This window comes from Polypterus senegalus, chromosome 7 (genome assembly GCF_016835505.1).
Source record: "Polypterus senegalus isolate Bchr_013 chromosome 7, ASM1683550v1, whole genome shotgun sequence".
Taxonomy (NCBI): Eukaryota; Metazoa; Chordata; class Cladistia; order Polypteriformes; family Polypteridae; genus Polypterus; species Polypterus senegalus.
Genome location: NC_053160.1, coordinates 123,927,090 through 123,947,750, shown reverse-complemented (window position 1 = coordinate 123,947,750; position 20,661 = coordinate 123,927,090). Strand labels below are relative to the sequence as shown.

The 20,661-nt window shown below is 38.0% G+C and overlaps 1 protein-coding gene across 2 annotated transcripts in view; it reads left to right on the top strand.

Annotated features, from left to right (window-relative positions):
- Positions 1 to 20,661, top strand: part of rad17 (RAD17 checkpoint clamp loader component) — a 120,189-nt gene that overhangs the window by 41,045 nt on the left and 58,483 nt on the right. For both annotated transcript variants that reach the window (XM_039759243.1, XM_039759242.1), the window contains exons 8-13: positions 1,298 to 1,423; positions 10,104 to 10,173; positions 10,478 to 10,589; positions 11,037 to 11,231; positions 17,973 to 18,058; positions 18,235 to 18,381. In XM_039759243.1, the coding sequence (XP_039615177.1) occupies positions 1,298 to 1,423; positions 10,104 to 10,173; positions 10,478 to 10,589; positions 11,037 to 11,231; positions 17,973 to 18,058; positions 18,235 to 18,381 (736 nt within the window). The remainder of the gene's footprint in view (positions 1 to 1,297; positions 1,424 to 10,103; positions 10,174 to 10,477; positions 10,590 to 11,036; positions 11,232 to 17,972; positions 18,059 to 18,234; positions 18,382 to 20,661) is intronic.

The window sequence follows — 20,661 nt, the reverse complement described above, 5'->3', positions numbered from 1 at the left end:
CCTTCAAAGCAGCAGAAATTTTTCTGTAACCTTCTCCAGATTTGTGCCTCAAGACAATCCTGTCTCGTAGGTCTGCAGACAATTCCTTTGACTTCATGCTTGGTTTGTGCTCTGATATGAACTGTCAACTGTGGAACCTTATATAGACAGGTGTGTGCCTTTCCAAATCATGTCTAATCAACTGAGTTTACCACACGTGGACTCCAATTTAAGCTGCAGAAACCTCTCAAGGATGATCAGGAGAAACAGGATGCACCCGAGCTCAATTTTAAGTTTCATGGCAAAAGCTGTGAATTCTTATGTACATGTGCTTTCTCAGTATTTTTTTTTTTAATAAATTTGTAAAAATCTCAAGTAAACTTTTTTCACGTTGTCATTATGGGGTGTTGTGTGTAGAGTTCTGAGGAAAAAAATGAATTTAATCCATTTTGGAATAAGGCTGTAACATAAAATGTGGAAAAAGTGATGCGCTGTGAATACTTTCGGGATGCACTGTATGTTTTGTATAAGACACCCATTGTTTATGAACCAGTTCAGTTTGTAGTGTGGCAAGTGTCGGAGTGAATTTTTTTTTTAAATTTATTTATATAATATTGGGTACTTTTCTATCCCTGCAGTCAAGCATGTAATTCATTCATTATATATATAATTTTTTTTTTTTACTGTGGGGTGTTTTTTTTTTTTTTTTTTTTTTCCTCCCCAGACTTTCGGCCATGTTGAAATGCTGATCTATAGCAAATCTGACTTTTTCTGCACCAATTTAATACTAGCTGCTGTTCTGCCAGATCAGCAAAGGGAGTATGCAAGTTTTAATATTGAAAGCAGTCATTTGCTCCAAAAGCAAATTTTTCATTGAGATTAATATGAAGCTATCTGAATCTGCTACCAACTGGTGTTCCTTACTCTTTATTTTAAATAAATGTTACAGTATGCTGCACTTTGATATGTTTTTAAAAGCACAAAAAATTCCGTTTTTAAATTTTATGCATTCTTTTAATGGCAAATGTTTATAGTATTGGAATGCAATTAGTTTTTTTTTTTTAAAGAGTTATCATAGATGCCAGTAAAGGTTGAATATTCTGAGTATTTCTGAAATATGCAAGATCAGGGGTAATTTGAATAATAGAAAATTCTGGAGATGCACAAAGGTTCCATTTTTATCCAAATTCACAGCCGGGCTAAGGTAATCTTACTTTTGAGTTCATTTTAAGTTGTAAATATAAGAATTTTACCAATTTTAGCTTTATAGCTGATTTCATGTCATAATTTTAGTAGCATTTTTTTTTTTATCTTTTAGGAAGTTTTCAAGAACAGGTCGATGCCCACTTATATTCATAATTTCAGACAGCCTTAGTGGAAACAGCATGCAAAGGTTGCTTTTTCCATCTGAAATACAAGAAGAGTTGAAAATGTCAAGCATAAGGTAAAAATTCTCTAAATGTGTAATTCTTTTCCTTTATAATGCTCTGGGTTTTTCTTGGTTCTGCTGCTGTTTTATGATTATAAATTAATGCTTTATTATGAAATAATACTTTTCATAGATTACTAATATTTATTTAAAGGGGGCATATAAATAGGTGGGTATGACAGGATTCCAATGAGCAACGCTATATTTTAGGGAGAAAATGGCTAATTTTCTGAATTCTGCACACATTGTATTTAGTAGTACACTGTGGCAGTTTGTCTCATTTATTTTTCAGCTTATCACTTCTCATTTTATTTGCATTTTATTTGTGGAGCATTACTCTAAATCACTTGCCACTAGTTTTGAATTATGTTAAATAAATAAAATCAGTTAATACATTTTCTATCTGACCGTTAACTTTTAAACACTTGTAAATCAGTTCAGAGTCAAATAGGCTCCACAGAACACAACATAGAAAACCATTCCTAAATGGGGAGTTGATTACAAGGTACAGTTCAGATTGATGACGAGCTATATCATTATTTCACTTTTACTTAGAAGAATAATAAAAAAATCTATGTATAATACAAAGTAAGATACACTTGTTGATGTAATGTTGTATGTGCTTTAAATTCCAATTTGTTTCAATAAATGTTTAAGTTTGAAACAAATTTGCACTGCTAGATTTAAAAAAAGGAAAAAAAGTTTAAAATGCGCACATATAATAACATTCAAATGTGTTCAATGACTTAACCAATTTGAAAGTTGGAACATTTTGTTTGTTTTTTTTTTTTTCAACAAAGAGTCTGCTGTCCCATTATTGTGTAAGAAATATTTTTAATTTGTGTTATACAGCAGTAATAGTGATAATAAAATGCAATTAAATGCATTAGTAGGCTACATTAAATGATGCTTTTTAAAAGTACTAGCCAACCCGCGGCGTACCATACGCTGCATAATCAGGCCGATTTTTTTTTTTTAATGATTTTTAAGCACAGGGAGAAAATTAACATTTTAAATATTCGGTAATGTAATAAATCAGTAAGAAGAGCAACATTGTAGCAATGCACGGAACGAACCAACACACAATCGTCCTTGACTGAAAACTGACGGACCGCCATAGTGCCTTGTCCTGCCAGATGGAGGGATGCGAGTGCACTGCGCTCAGGCACGTGTGGAACGGCAGGTGAGTAGAAGGACGTCCACTCGGCTCCCTCCATTATGCTAGTCTGCTGATATGTCGTTCAGCATGCACTGCCCGCTCATGTGCCCCCCTCCAACTCGTCACTTGAGTCGTCGTCGTCTGTGCACAGTCCAGATGCACATGTGATTCACGTAGATGTTTCATTGCTCTGTGCAGTTTTGGCTGCTTTTCTATATATAATCCACCAAGACACTCGACCACAGTAGTAGCGAGGTGGGAGGGGTGTGTGCACAAAGGGTAGGAACGCAACCAGTGGGAGGGTATGAGTCGCACTTAGTGGGAATTGCACGATTTGCAGCCCGAATGGGGTTCAACAGTTTACCCATGTCTCTCTGCGCTGGGTAGACACACGCTCAATCTCATGCATAATTATTAATTGAATGCTAAACACTTCTGGAAAGACATGGTTGTCTAAAATGGGTTGGTGTAAGAATACAACAGTAAGTTAATGAAAAGATGGAACTCTGGAGAGAGCAAAACACAACACAATAGTGAAGCCGCGGCATAACAAATGCCACATAATAGTTTATTGATGGTTGAACACTTCTGGAAAGACACAGTTGTCTAAAAAGGGAGGGTTTGAGGATACAACAGAAAGTGAATTAAAAGATGGAACTCTGGAGAGAGCAACATATAATTGTCCATGACTGAAGAAGATGCATGTTTGTCGCGGATGCGAATTGCTTTATGTAGCGTGTAAAACAGTTTGCTATGGTGCACACGGTCGTGCGACGTAACCAAAAACTCGGTTTTTAAAGACTGCTTACTTCATTGTGTTTTAACCTCAGTCGGAAAGGATTGTTTTAAGGATCCCATTGGATACCCCTTGCAAACCTTTTTACACGCTGCATATGGCGATTCACCTCCGCGAGAAACATGCCTCTATGAACAGTCAACGTGGCTCGGAGGTGCCAGGAGTTGGTGGGCGTGGCTACTTCCTGCGTGCGCCATAGGTGTCTGTCTTGTCGGCGGCTCAGTGAATCCACACCCCTTCCGACATGCTTTCTATGGTTGTCTTGCCTTAGTGAATTACAGTGTATATATATATATATATATAGATAGATATATATAGATATAGATTTTACAATGTCATGTGTAGCTGCGTTTTGAGGGTTTGATTTCTAAATAGTTCAAAACAGTTGAAATGCAGCTAACAGACAAGCATTCTTGTAATATTGTTTGCCATCACACAATCCAAGTGTCTTCCTTTTCAACATTTTAGTGAAATTCAAAGCTAATGGTTCACACAAAAATAAGGAAAAAGTTGATAATACAGTGGCTTGCAAAGGTATTCGGCCCCCTTGAACTTTTCCAAATTTTGTCACAGTACAGCCACAAACATGAATCATTTTCATTGGAATTCCACGTGAAAGACCAATACAAAGTGGTGTACACGTGAGAAGTGGAACGAAAATCATACATGATTCCAAACATTTTTTACAAATAAATAACTGCAAAGTGGGGTGTGCGTAATTATTCAGCCCCCTTTGGTCTGAGTGCAGTCAGTTGCCCATAGACATTGCCTGATGAGTGCTAATGACTAAATAGAGTGCACCTGTGTGTAATCTAATGTCAGTACAAATACAGCTGCTCTGTGACGGCCTCAGGGGTTGTCTAAGAGAATATTGGAAGCAACAACACCATGAAGTCCAAAGAACACACCAGACAGGTCAGGGATAAAGTTATTGAGAAATTTAAAGCAGGCTTAGGCTACAAAAAGATTTCCAAAGCCTTGAACATCCCACAGAGCACTGTTCAAGAGATCATTCAGAAATGGAAGGAGTATGGCACAACTATAAACCTACCAAGACAAGGCCGTCCACCTAAACTCACAGGCAGAACAAGGAGACCGCTGATCAGAAATGCAGCCAAGAGGCCCATGGTGACTCTGGACGAGCTGCAGAGATCTACAGCTCAGGTGGGGGAATCTTTTCATAGGACAACTATTAGTCGTGCACTGCACAAAGTTGGCCTTTATGGAAGAGTGGCAAGAGGAAAGCCATTGTTAACAGAAAACCATAAGAAGTCCCGTTTGCAGTTTGCCACAAGCCATGTGGGGGACACAGCAAACATGTGGAAGAAGGTGCTCTGGTCAGATGAGACCAAAATGGAACTTTTTGGCCAAAATGCAAAACGCTATGTGTGGCGGAAAACTAACACTGCACATCACTCTGAACACACCATCGCCACTGTCAAATATAGTGGTGGCAGCATCATGCTCTGGGGGTGCTTCTCTTCAGCAGGGACAGGGAAGCTGGTCAGAGTTGATGGGAAGATGGATGGAGCCAAATACAGGGCAATCTTGGAAGAAAACCTCTTGGAGTCTGCAAAAGACTTGAGACTGGGGCGGAGGTTCACCTTCCAGCAGGACAACGACCCTAAACATAAAGCAAGGGCAACAATGGAATGGTTTAAAACAAAACATATCCATGTGTTAGAATGGCCCAGTCAAAGTCCAGATCTAAATCCAATCGAGAATCTGTGGCAAGATCTGAAAACTGCTGTTCACAAATGCTGTCCATCTAATCTGACTGAGCTGGAGCTTTTTTGCAAAGAAGAATGGGCAAGGATTTCAGTCTCTAGATGTGCAAAGCTGGTAGAGACATACCCTAAAAGACTGGCAGCTGTAATTGTAGCAAAAGGTGGTTCTACAATACTGTGTGGGCTGAATAATTACGCACACCCCACTTTTCAGTTATTTATTTGTAAAAATTGTTTGAAATCGTGTATGATTTTTGTTCCACTTCTCACGTGTACACCACTTTGTATTGGTCTTACACGTGGAATTCCAATAAAATTGATTCATGTTTGTGGCTGTAATGTGACAAAATGTGGAAAAGTTCAAGGGGGGGCGAATACTTTTGCAAGCCACTGTAGGTGCAATATAGGGGGGAGGGAAGTTTTATGGTATCTTGCTTAAGGGTATCTAGGTTACATTTCTTATGATTTCTGTCTGTTATCTCATTCACTGCATCTATGTACATAATGGTCAGTAAACAATATACCCTTAGTGCTTATCTGTCTAACTGTTCATGTTTCTTTCTGGCTGTCTAACTACTACTGTCACATAAAGTTAACCTTATGAACATTCCATTTTATCTTTAGCATATAGGAGATTAAACAAAATCTTCCATTATCTAGTTCAAAACTATGCAAACTAAGGTAAATCTACTGTAAGGACAAAGGAAGCATTACCCATACTGCTAGGCTTTAGTGAAACATCATGCCTTTTAACAGTGTAGGTTTAACAGGGATGCTGGCATCCATTTGCTTTCCAAAGTAAGTGACTGAAATCCAGCTTATACCGGAATCTATGTGGACTTCAACTGATGAGAAAAGTGTAAATCAGAGTTACATTGACATCACTCCATAGGCCTCTTTGCAGAACTCTTTAGCTAGAAGACGAGAAATGGACTCGAGCAAGGACAAAGACCTATATCTGCAATTCAAGGGATGACAATTAAGATGGACAGAATAACCCACCTAATTAGAAAGACACTTGTTTTGTGACTGGAAATGACTTTAATCCAATCAAGAGATGGTTCAGCCTTCTTTTTAAAAACGAATGCACCCCATCTCTCAAAGTATATTTGAGGAGACATGAGTATGGTAAGTTGAGAAGTTCAGGGATTCTCTCTGCACGCTCTGTCTGGGATTCTCTCAGGGGAAGGGGCACTCTGAACTGATTGAACTGACTGAAAACGTCTGAATCCGGATCTCTGAACGAAAAGGTTATGAGCCTCTTGCTTGGAGAGCCAAAGCCGACAAACTCTTTGCCTTTGTGGAACTCAAGCGGAGACCTTGTCTTTCAACCCAAAGCTGTGTTCTAGTAGTCTGATGACATTAAGATGCCATGACTACAATAAGGGAACTTCAGCATCTAAATTATTTGGCAAAATGAGTAATGTCATTTCCTTATGAAGTGGCAAAAGACGGCAAAAAGTAAGCTGAGGAAGAAGCAACACCACACTGACAAGTATGCAGAAAAGAGAAAGAATGCACTCCAACGCATGAAGAATCTTCCATTTGAACCCAAAGCAACACCAAACCAACAATTCCACACATCGGACATCATCCATGAAGACTTGATATCAAACTATTTATCTGTGCCAAGATAAAGTAGAGTTCTAAATCCCAGTAAATAGCCAACCTACATTTTGTCTCGTTTTGTCTTATAGTCACTATATATAGTCTTGTATGTCAAATATATCTGTATCTATCTACAAACCGGATTCCAAAAAAGTTGGGACACTATACAAATCGTGAATAAAAACTGAATGCAATGATGTGGAGGTGCCAACTTCTAATATTTTATTCAGAATAGAACATAAATCACGGAACAAAAGTTTAAACTGAGAAAATGTATAATTTTAAGGGAAAAATATGTTGATTCAGAATTTCATGGTGGTCAACAAATCCCAAAAAAGTTGGGACAAGGCCATTTTCACCACTGTGTGGCATCTCCCCTTCTTCTTACAACACTCAACAGACGTCTGGGGACCGAGGAGACCAGTTTCTCAAGTTTAGAAATAGGAATGCTCTCCAATTCTTGTCTAATACAGGCCTCTAACTGTTCAATCGTCTTGGGCCTTCTTTGTCGCACCTTCCTCTTTATGATGCGCCAAATGTTCTCTATAGGTGAAAGATCTGAACTGCAGACTGGCCATTTCAGTACCTGGATCCTTCTGCTACGCAGCCATGATGTTGTGATTGATGCAGAATGTGGTCTGGCATTATCTTGTTGAAAATGCAGGGTCTTCCCTGAAAGAGATGACGTCTGGATGGGAGCATATGTTGTTCTAGAACCTGAATATATTTTTCTGCATTGATGGTGCCTTTCCAGACATGCAAGCTGCCCATGCCACACACACTCATGCAACCCCATACCATCAGAGATGCAGGCTTCTGAACTGAGCGTTGATAACAACTTGGGTTGTCCTTGTCCTCTTTGGTCCGGATGACATGGCGCCCCAGATTTCCAAAAGAACTTGAATCGTGACTCGCCTGACCACAGAACAGTCTTCCATTTTGCCACACTCCATTTTAAATGATCCCTGGCCCAGTGACAACGCCTGAGCTTGTGGATCTTGCTTAGAAATGGCTTCTTCTTTGCACTGTAGAGTTTCAGCTGGCAACGGCGGATGGCACGTGGATTGTGTTCACTGACAATGGTTTCTGGAAGTATTCCTGAGCCCATTCTGTGATTTCCTTTACAGTAGCATTCCTGTTTGTGGTGCAGTGTCGTTTAAGGGCCCGGAGATCACGGGCATCCAGTATGGTTTTACGGCCTTGACCCTTACGCACAGAGATTGTTCCAGATTCTCTGAATCTTCGGATGATGTTATGCACAGTTGATGATGATAGATGCAAAGTCTTTGCAATTTTTCGCTGGGTAACACCTTTCTGATATTGCTCCACTATCTTTCTGCGCAGCATTGTGGGAATTGGTGATCCTCTACCCATCTTGGCTTCTCAGAGACACTACCACTCTGAGAAGCTCTTTTTATACCCAATCATGTTGCCAATTGACCTAATTAGTGTTTATTGGTCTTCCAGCTCTTCGTTATGCTCAAATTTACTTTTTCCAGCCTCTTATTGCTACTTGTCCCAACTTTTTTGGGATTTGTTGACACCGTGAAATTTTGAATCAACATATTTTTCCTTTAAAATGATACATTTACTCAGATTAAACGTTTGATCTGTCATCTACGTTCTATTACAAATAAAATATTGACATTTGCTATCGCCACATCATTGCATTCAGTTTTTATTCACAATTTGTTTAGTGTCCCAACTTTTTTGGAATCCGGTTTGTATATACTGTATGTATATCTCTCATACTTCTATAATCCTTATTTTATCCAATAAATTGTATTAGTCTGTTTCTTAAAACTAGTGTGCTTCAGTTACATTGATATAATTCTAAAGGCTGGAGACCCACCTGTTACAATAAAGATGAGGTAAATAAAGTTGGAGCCTTGCTGAATAATTGATTAATTAATGGTATTGGCGAAGACAAAACTGATAAATTTAGTTAAAATGTCTTTTTCAAATTCCACATTATTATGGCATCTTCCAGGGTGGCCATTTCATTGATTATTAATCATCAAAAATTCCTATATTGCCATTAACAATAATTTAGAGAATACCTATAGAGTTGCATCATATAATTTTTATTTTTATTTGTTGTTGTTACATCATATAATTGAAAATTTGGCTTTCATAGACTTGTGATAGCTCAAAAGCTTTTACAGACAGTAGATACCAACAAGATTGATGTAAAACTGGCATTGATTTATGTCTTGTTAGTTGTTGGTTTTGGAGGGACTGACTAGCTGCATCTCAGATTTCTTAAACATTTTTGAAATACCTATCAATGAAAAGTTAAAAACTGTAGTTCCAATGTAAAATTATTGGCTGCACTGGACCATGATGGAAATTGGGTCTGGATAACCCAATATAATAGCATCAGAGACCTGCTGAATCATCATGATCTCCCAATAATGCAGCCATGAGTGAGTTTGTAGTGTAATGTACTATAAACACTGAGTATGTTGTTGTTCACGCTTTGCTTTCAGAGCAATACTTTTATAATTTCCTCATATTTATATAGTTTTTTATTTAAATTGTTTTACTATTAATTTACCTCAGACTTCAGTAGTGAGGTGGTGTTCCTGTGGTACCATGTGTGTGTGCGTGTGTGCGTGTTACTGATGGTCTGGGAAGGCATATCCATGGAGGGATGCACAGACCACGAGAGGCTAGAAAACCACACCTTGACTGCCATTAAGTATCTGGATGAAAATCCTTGGACCCATTGTCAGACCCTGTGCTGGTGTAGTGGGTCCTGGCTTTCTCCTGGTGCAAGACAATGCCCGGCCTTGTGGTGAGAGTATTCAGGCAGTTCCTGGAGGATGAAGGAATTAGTACCATTGACTGGTCCCCACCTTGCCCGAGTTAAATCCAATAGAACACCTCTGGGACATTGTTTTGGTCCATCAGATGCCTCCAGGTTGCACTTCAGACTGTCCAGGAGCTCAGTGATGCCCTGGCCCTGATCTGGGAGGAGATCCCCCAGGGCACCATCTGTCGTCTCGTTAGGAGCATGCCCGATGTTGTCAGGCATGCATACAAGTATGTGGGGGCCATACAAACTACTGAGTACGATTTTGAGTTGCTGCATTTTTCAGGGTGTCTTTGTAGGCTGATAATTTTCTTTCCTTTAGTTCATAAGACATTACCCAGTCCATATCAGTATAGATATCCAGCATGATATTTTTTCTCATTGAGATATGATGTTTTCAAAGCGTTCCTTAAATTTTTTTGAGCAGTTTATATAAATGGATGGAAATTGCTAAGGAAGCACTGTTATATTAGAATATCCTATGAAGAAAATATTGAGACAGAATTTGCTGTAGAATGAATACATAGTGTGTTGCTTTTATTTTTACTGATATAAAAACTTATATATACTCCTATTTTATTGCTTTTTAGTTTTAATCCTGTGGCCCCCACAAGCATGTTAAAGGTCTTAAGTCGAATAGCAGTGCAAGAGGCAACCTGGGTATGTAATTATAATTCAAAGTTAAATGATTTATTCTCTTAGCATATTTTAATGTATTGATTTTTTTTAGATACTGTTAAAAGTTCCTACTGTGTTTTTTGCTTTTTCATTAATTGCATTATTGTATTACTAAATATTTTATTTCTATATTTTGAAAAACCGAAAGTTAGACTTCAGTGTCAATTTTGTGTTCCTTAAGTAAAACTCAAAAATTTAATACAAAAAAGTTTGGGTCCATTTTGCTTTTTATTTTTTAGAACATTGCTTCTTTACAAAACATTCTCACTAATCATTTGAATTTCAGAATGGTGAAAAAACGAATGGTCCTGACAAAGATTCTTTACATGTTCTTTGTAATGGTTGTTCAGGTGATATCAGGAGTGCAATTAACAGCCTTCAGTTCTCATCATTAAAAGGTAATTCTATTTATAAATTGGTTGGTATATATAAATTGTATGACTGTTTTCACCCCCCTAAAGTATTGTCTGATCATTAAAACATACCATTGTATTACGTGAACTAGTCAAAAACATCAATACAGTTCCTTTAGACTGAGATGACCTTGAAAAATTTATTGATTTTGTTTTTAAGTTCCAGTGCATGTTTTTTTTTTCTTTTTTCAGTAGTTTTAAAGGAAATATATTTATTATAAATATTTGGTTTTATGACTCTATATGCTAGTTGTTTTATACAGTGTTCATTATTTTATTATGGTTAGCAATAAATCATATGAAGTGTATCAGTCATAATATGAATTTGTCAAAACTAGCCTGAGTATTCCTTTGACTTGCATTTGTTTTTACTACTTTTTTATTATTTTTGTGATAGTATTTTAAAATATAAATGTAATTTGAATTTTATAGATTACACATTGAAAAGTGGTTTGCAAAATAGGAAAAAGGGAAAATTCAAAGCCATATCCCATAAAGCAACTTTAGAAGTGAGTTCTAAATTAAATGCTTCACATTTGGAGAAATTGGAGGAGTTGCCAGCCATTGGTGGAAAAGATGTGTCATTATTCCTTTTCAGAGCTTTAGGGAAAATTTTACACTTCAAACGTAAGTTATCCTGAAATGTTTAATTTCTTTTCCTTCCATTTCTTAATTGTAAAGAAGTAAAAATGCCATCTGTTCCAGTTTTAAGCTGGTAGTTTAATATATTTGTTATTAATTTGAATGTTTTAGAATACATTTAAAATCGTAGAGTATGGAGTTAGAAGCTCCATAACATTCAGGTAAAGGCTGTAGCCTGAAATTCTCTGTTACAAGAGCTCAACTTCCATTGCCTTAGATTCTAATATCTTGTTATGTTGACCGGTGTGTCCTGCAGGGAACAGAAACTCAATGGAGGACAAGGCTTATTGTTGGGAATTGCAATCCTGCCATATAGCCAAAACCACAGCAATTTACAACACCACCACAAATCAATCACAACACCAAAGAAATGTATGCTTTGATTAGCATGTTGAAGTTCTTTAATATAAGTAATTGCCAGGCTCTGTCGGTAGATGCGCAATAAAAATCAACATAAATGAAAACGGAAGTTAGCTGATTTGCTGTTAGCTGTATGATTTGTTGTCATCTTCATTTGCTGTAGTAGTGTGGAAAGGGGAGCAGCAGCATAATTCAAAAGTGTTTAGTAGTGCAGTAGAAGCAATAATTTAGCATTTTGGGTTGCCGTGGTCTCAAATGCCAGAGTTCCCAAAGAATAGTTTTTCCTTAGACTGATGTAGTATAATAAACAAAAGTTAGAATGTATAATAAAGTAAAATATACAAGTGTAAATAAAATGTGTATGGTACATGAAATAATGTCATATGCAGATCATGCAAGTGCAAAGCTTATGAAATATGCAGACCACAATGAAACATTTAATATTGCTTGAACGTGATGGCTGCCTGTATTTGGATACAGTGGATGGCTGTCAGACCATTTCTGCATTTGCACCATGTTGTACAGTAGCATGCAAATGTTTGGGTGCTTTTGTCTGTTGTAAATAGTTGAAGGCAGCAGAAGATCACCAAAAGGCATTAAGTTTAAAGATTACACATTTCTTTAATATTTTAAGCAATATTATTCACAGGTACAAAATACCAAAAAAATGAAAAGGGCCCGAAGCAAAAGGTGGGCACCTAACATAATCAGTACTTGGTACCACCCCGTTAGGCAAGTATCACAGCTTGTAAATGTTTTTTACAGCCAGCTTAGAGTCCTTCATTTTTTACCAGGGATATTTTCACCCATTTGCCTTTGCAAAAGGCTTCTAATTATACATGATCTTGCATGCCGTGCTCCTTTGAGACCTATCCACAGATTTTCAGTGATGGACAGAGGACTGTGAAAGCCATGGCAAAACCATCAGCTTGTACCTCTTGAGGTATTATATTTGATTTTTGAGGTGTGTTTCGGATCAGTATCTTATTGTTGAACCCTTCCTCTTTTTAACTTTTTTTTTTCTTTTTACAGATCTTTTAACTTTTTTACAAATGGTGTGGTGTTTGCTTCCAGAATTTGCTGGTATTAATCTGAATCCATTCTTCCCTTCACCAGACATGTTCCCTGTGCTACTGGCTGCAACACAAGCCAAAAGCATGATCAAGCTACCCCCATGCTTAATAGTTGGAGAGGTGTTCTTTTCCTGGAGTTCAGCACCATTTTTTTTCTCCAAACATACCTTTTGGACATTGTGGACAAATGTTTTCTTTTGACTTCATCAGTCCAAAAGATTTATTTTCAAAATACATCAGGCTTGTTTAGATGTTCATTTGCAAACTTCTACCATTGAATTGTGTGGCATGGATGCAGGAAAGGTTTTCTGCTGACTCTACCATGAAGGTCATATTTGTTCAGGTGTCTCTGCACAACAGAACAGTGCACAACCCCCGTTACAGAGTCTGCAAAATCTTCATGAAGGTCTTTTGCAGTCAAATGGGAGGTTTTATTTTTTATTTGCCTTTCTAGTAATCAACGTACAATTCTTACAGAAACATTTCTTGGTCTTTTTGATCTCAAATTGACCTCCACCATTGTTGTTAACTGCCATTTCTTAATAACATTATCTTCTTGTACCTTTCTTTTGCTTTGTGAGCATCAATTATTTTTCAGAGTGCTAGGCAGCATCTCAGAGGAACCCATGGCTGCTGATTGTTGGAGCAAGGTTTGAGGAGTAAGAGAATTTATATAGCTTTGCAATTTGCATCACCTGGGGTCTACATCGTGTGTAGAATTCACACCAAAACATGGCGCAAGGACAAAAGCGAAAATGTGCATATGCACAAAAGAAATCCAGATGTATAAATCTGTGTGTTTGCCAACTTCCACGTCATTCCACTCCATAAATCCCGGTCAGCGTGAAAAGAAATGCACGTGTATGCGCCTGCTGCCCCACCCCAACTCCTCCCAGAATGACTCCTCTTTGAATATGCAAATCAATATAAATAGCTCTTAAGCTCAGCGTTCTGTGAAAAGGCAATGGCAAAAGCACAGGGAAAATGGAAGTATTTCAGTGAATACCAAGTGGAGGCAAGGAAAAATGTACTATTTGTTGGTTTAAACAGTGGTATAAACAACAAGGAAGTTGATCGAGTGACATAGTGTCAGAGAAACTCCAAAGCTCAAGTTCACAAAGTCGCATAGTGCCTGAAATAAAAGAAGTTGTCAGTTATCAAAGTCACTGTAGAAAGGCGAGTCGTAGCCCACCGTCTTAAGTGTCATATGGAAGCTTATTAGGGTACAGAGAAAAGAAAAAAATAGGGACACAGTGAGAAAAATGCTCGAAATGTCAACTTTAATACTGAAATTTCCACTTTATTTTGTCATTAAAGTAGGACATCATAAAGTTCATCTTTAAATCGTTTAAGTTACTAGTTTGTCAAATACCATCGTAACTAAATTAGCATGTTAAATGCTTTGTTTTGTATGCGTTTTATGTGCTATATGTGTGTGAATCACTATGTGCTTCTTAAATGGGGTTTCTCTTCCTTCAACAGGACACAGAATCCATTACATTTGTGATATTACAGCTCTCTGAATAATTTTAAAGTACTGAGATGTATACTTGAAATCGTGTTATTAAATGTGGGAACAGGTGGCGCAGTGATAGTAACAAGCCGGCGCCCTGTCCAGGGATTGTTCCTGCTCCCCTGCAAGATGCTTGCTGCGCCATCCGGGACCTTCGATGAAATAATTTATTGCAGCAGTGCTGTCTCTTTCAAACATACTAACCTGCAATTCCTGTCCCTTATTTTCTATCTCCAAGTAACCAATCGCCACAAAATCAGCCCTGTAATAGAAGTTAAGCCATCTGTAAGCTTAGAATGCAGATTCTTAAAAATTTTTTAAGGAACATTGAAATATCTTCGTAGTACATGTTTAATTATTCTATCCTTCTAGTGTCTCGCCAGCCCCAGCAAGAATACAGCTTGAGGCAGGAACAATCCCTGAACTAGCTAATGCTGCAACACCGTGTCCTCACATGTTTAATTATTAACAATATAGATTATTTAAATAGCATTTTCTGTATAATGTAATAAACATTTTGCAGCATTTCATCTTAAAAATGATATCATCATTGTATATAAATACGCACTTTTATAAAGTGGCTCAGGTTGTACAATATTATAACTATCGCACGTTTACAATGAGGTAATTGTACTAATAAGTACAAACAGTCATGCAAGGAGCACTCGATGGACTGATTGACTGCGTTTTTAGTTCTTGAGATGAAACTGTTTCTGAACCATGATGTCCCTACAGGAAATGCTCTGAAGTGTTTGCCATATGAGAGCAGTTCAATAGACAGTGCGCATGGCTGGGGAAGCGTGTGCTTGATGCTGTATACAGATAATTTTGTTTCCGATCAGCTGCTGTTAGAGCTGTGATTCCACACTCTGATACAGTGGGATAAATAGTCTGAGTGGTGCATTGAGAGGAACAACGCTAAAGCAGCTATGGTATTTGGAATAGTTCGGCCATTCCGTGGACCATTATATTATACTATTATATTGTTACAGGTTAATTTACAATCGGATGCCTTAAACTAATACACTGAAATTAACAGCATATTGTTTATTTATAAAGCTGCATCGGGGATGTGCATCTAAAAAAGAAAGGGAAACCACACTTGAACAAAAGCACTGCTTTGATGCTGGGTGCCGCCAGTTTGCAAAACCGAGCGGAGAACTTGCATACGCCAGGGTTTGAGGTACCGTGAAAATGTGCGTGGCTTTATGCCAAGTTTAGGTTTTATACATCTCGATTTGAGTGTGGAAACGGGAGTATGCAACATTTTTGTGCGTACACACCGTTTATACATGCGGCTCCTGGTGTTTCCTAATGATGGCTTTGAACAAGCCATAGCCCTAGCAAGCTATTTAAGGTCTGAGACCTCAAATATCCTGGTGGTACCCAAATTATTGCATGGTGCTCCTTTTTTCAATGTACAATTATTCAAAACAAAAATAATACACTAATCGTGCATAAAATGCTGAAAAAAATGTCAACTTTAACTTTATGCCTTTTGGTAATCAGTTCATCTTCTGCTTAACTATTCACAGTAACAGACATTTTAAGCAACGGCCCCCACACTTTTGCATACCACTGTATATTGTGACCTTTGGCATAATTCTACTCATCACTGTATCCTGTTACTGGAAGTTTGTTAATAACAATGCACAAAGAGAATTGTTTTTTCTGTTACTGAGACTAAAATATTTTCAATGCAGCAGTCAACACTCAAAAGTATACAGATTATATTGTAAAAATCTTGTAAGTTTTAACGTCTACTGGTTGTTACTGGAATTAGCCTGCCAGAGGTGGTCTGCAGAATGACCAGAATGTAATGCAAGCATTGTTTTAGAGACTTTTTCGTAGCAGGCAGTAGATTAGCCAACATTCCTGGTTTCTGTTTCTAAGGTTTGACTTTTTTATGATGACTGCCTTCCACTTAACAGCATGCTATCTCATCTCTGATTCTCTAGTTGCAGGCAGACCATGAATGTAGCAGCTTATAGCAGTGTGTGAAATAAAGGACAAGTTTGAAGTCATAGAGAATGATTTTCAGATGTATTTACAGTTTGTTCAATGTTACCTGGAAGTTGGGAAAAGTGTGTTGTTTTTTTGTTTTGTTTTTTTTTTCCCCCTACAAACTTCCTGTAAACAGACACCAATAAGCCAGACTTTCATAGAGAGAGAGAGAGAGGGAAGACTGGAATATTAGCATTAATAGTAACAAAAATGGAGTAATAAACTGAAAAAAAGTACTCCGATGAGTCATCCTGTGCAGTTAAATAAATGGCAATAAAAGCTACTTTAATGCAGACCTTTTTGTCCTTTTAACTAGAACTGACACTGCGTCTCTTGTATGGCAAATGAGTTTGTGTTTGGTACTGAAGCTACCATTGAAATTGCAGCTTAAAAGCAAAAATGATCTGTTTTACTTGTAAAATTGTTAATATGTTAACCTTGTATAATTGTGATAAACATATTATGAACATTTGATTTGTGTATTTTTAAGGGTTTATACTGTGTTTGTTTATTATTTGTTTGTGTTTTAAAATAGAAGTTTCAGTAAGAAACAAATACTGCATAATAAAAATAGTAATCTGTATTTATAATTACACCAAGCATTAGGAAGGTCTAGCTGGTAAACTTTATATATAAAAAAAAACTGAAAAATGGAAAATGATTCATCCATCCATCCTCTTCCGCTTATCTGAGGTTGGGTCGCGTGTTTAGCAGCTTGAGCAGAGAGGCCCAGACTTCCCTCTCCCTGGCCACTTCTTCTAACTCTTCTGGGAGAATCCCAAGGCGTTCCCAGGCCAGCCGGGAGACATAGCCCCTCCAGCGTTTCCTGGGTCTTCCCTGGGGCCTCCTCCCGGTTGGACATGCCCGGAACACCTCACCAGGGAGGCGTCCAGGAGGCATCCTGATCAGATGCCCGAACCACCTCATCTGATTCCTCTCGATGCGGAGGAGCAGCAGCTCTACTCTGAGCCCCTCCTGGATGACTGAGCTTCTCACCCGATCTTTAAGGGAACGCCCAGACATCTTGCGGGGAAACTCATTTCAGCCACTTGTATTCGTGATCTCAATTGGAAAATGATTGTGTATGAATATTTAAATTTAAACATTGTTTAACAACCAGTGTCAGTTAACTGAGACAGTGTGTGAGAAGTTATATATTTTTGTTACTTATGGTGAAAAACACTTTTTTTGAAATTAAAGCTTTATTTCACATAAGAACATTACAGAAGAAATTACAGTACGACAGATTGTAGTTATGAATATCAATTTTTTTTATGCAATATGTATTATGGATAAATATTTATATAAGGGCTTAGTGTAAAAAGATTTTTAAAGGGATTAAATAAGTCTGAAACAATATCGGAATCAGTCGTTTCAGATACATAGGTGATCAGTATCTGCCCTAAAAATCTGACCAAAGAATTTCCTACATTTAATCTTTTATAAACAAAGTTGCATATATGTACATTTTTCTATTTGCTGAAAAATAGTGTTTCAATAATGAGGGTTTTAATTGATCTGAGGTGTGTGGGTTGTATTTCTCCATGCCCTGCAATAAACGCCATAAAATGGATTTCTCTTTCGTTATTGTAGATTTATTCATTGATTGTGTATTACTTTACAACTGAGCTAGAGGTCAGGGTATTTTTTGTGGCATTTTTTGTCGCTTTTTTGTTTTATTTTAGTAATATTTTTATTTTATTTTTTTTATTTTTATTATATTTTTTTAGTAACCCCTATGTCAAGAAAGTAATGACAATACTGTTTTAACTACAGGTGAGCCTCGTGCTGATTCAGACTTGCCGCAGCTGCCTAATCACCTATCAGAGCACGAGAGATGCAGACTACTGCTGGACCCGGAGGTTAGTATTGCCACTTGAACTTAAAAATAAAAGTGTTTGTAACCTCAAGCTCGAAATTTTTGTTGAACTTCCTCTTATCTTGCTGCATCACCTCACAATTTTGTCCTTTTAAAGAGTAAGGGCCTTTTTAGTATGTATGTATATATTAAAAGTTATGTTTCTAAATTATTTAACAGATGATTTTAGATAAAACATGCCTCTCTGGAGAGTTGTTTAGCCTGTACCTTCATCAGAACTACTTGGATTTCTACTCTGAAATTGATGATGTTGTCCGTGCCACTGAATACCTCTCAGATGCAGACTTCTTCACAGCAGAGTGGAGCGTAAGACATTTTCATTTATTAAATTAGTAACAGCCCCTAAATATAAAACTGTTTTTCAAAAAATAAAAATAAAAATCTGGTTACTGTTTACTAAAAGCAGCTCTATGTAGCATTGATTGAAAGCTTAGGGGTTTTTTTGCTCTTTGTCATATGCTATCTATACTAATAAAAGGCAAAGCCCTGACTGACTCGCTCACTCACTCATCACTAATTCTCCAACTTCCCGTGTAGGTAGAAGGCTGAAATTTGGCAGGCTCATTCCTTACAGCTTCCTTACAAAAGTTGGGCAGGTTTCATTTCAAAATTCTGCATGTAATGGTCATAACTGGAACCTATTTTTCTCCATATAATGTAATGGAGTTGAGCTCGATGGCTGTGGGGGGCGGAGTTTCGTGTGACATCATCACGCCTCCCACGTAATCACGTGAACTGACTGTCAACGCAATACGTAGAAAACAAGGAAGAGCTCCAAAAAGCGCTGAAGAAAACATGCATTATACAATTGAGAAGGCAGCGAATCAATAAGAAGCGACCAAGTCACACACACAACCATATTCATGAGTACAGCTACTTCGGAAACAAAGCACGGTGTAAACCTAAAGTTTAAATTAAGTTCATAGACAGGCTGCCGCTGGCTTTTGTCATGCCCACGGCTAATGCGGGATACAAGTTTAATGAGAGGACGCAGGATATAAACGAGAGTTTTGATCACTTTGTAACTAAGTTAAAATTACTGGTGAGGGGCTGTGCTTATGCAAATTCCGAGAGACTGTCTTTGGGGGGATTGATAGTTAAGGTGGGTGAGAGAGTCACGTCATCATCTCCCCTCCCATTCACCTCATTTCACTGTGAGCTGAGCTCCGCAGCTAACGCAGTCTTGATGAACCAACTTTGTGACGCTGCCACCAAATACTCACAGAATAATCCACAAGTTAATACACACGCTGTCTCTACAGTTTCTCCACACTCTAAATCCTCCAGGCACTACTTACAAAAGGTTACATTGACAATCGTGTTACGTTATTTTTAAAATGTTTCCTTTTCTTAGCACAAGTACAGCTGAGAAGCTTCGATGCATGTCCTCCATAACGCGTTAAAAAATAACGCATTTACTCACACTTTGCATTACAAGCAAAGGGGAACTTCTGGCAATGCATGATTTCCTGGTACACCGATTACATTGATGTACACATCAGAGCTACAAAAATGTAACAGTCGGAAGAAAGCGCGTTGCTATGACTGATTGAAGGAAAATTTAATTTCAAAAGACTATCCGTTGGGAGCCTTGATAAAAGCGTGGTTTTGTGCACATATATATATGTATATATATGTGGTTGTATATGTATATATACTGTGTATATATATATATATATGTGTGTGTGTGTGTGTGTGTGTGTGTGTGTGTGTATGGATGTATGTATGGATAGAGATATATATAACCTGCTCAAAAAAATGAAAGGAACACTTTGAAATCACATCATATCTCAAAGGGAAAAAATATGCTGGATATCTCTACTGATATGGACTGAGTAATATGTTAGGAACAAAAGGATGCCACATTGTTTTATGGAAATTAAAATTATCAGCCTACAAAGGATTGAATTCAAAGACACCCTGAAAATCAAAGTGAAAAAATGATGTGGCAGGCTAGTCCATCTTGCAGAAATTTCATTGCAGCAACTCAGACTCATACTCTGTAGTTTATATGGCCCCCACGTACTTGTGTTCTGAGAGATCTCCTCTCAGATCTGGACCAGGGCATCACTGAGCTCCTGGAGAGTCTGAGGTGCAACTTGGTGGCATCGGATGGACCAAAACATTATGTCTCAGAGGTGTCCTATTGGATTTAGGTCAGGTGAGCATGGGGGCCAGTGGTATCAATTACTTCATCCTCCAGGAAGTGCCTGCATACTCTCGCCACATGAGGCCGGGCATTGTCATGCACCAGGAGGCACCCAGGACCCATTAAACCAGCATAGGGTCTGACAATGTCCAAGGATTTCATCCCGATACCTAATGACAGCCAAGGTGCTGTTGTCTAGCCTGCAGAGGTGTGTGCGTCCCTCCATGGATATGCCTCCCCCGACCATCACTGACCTACCACCAAACCGGTCATGCTGAATGATGTTACAGGCAGTATAACGTTCTCCACAGCTTCTCCAGACCCTTTCACATCTGTCACATGTGCTCAGAGTGAACCTGCTCTCATCTGTGAAAAACACAGGGTGCCAGTGGTGGACCTGCCAATTCTGGTATTCTATGGCAAATGCAGATCGAGCT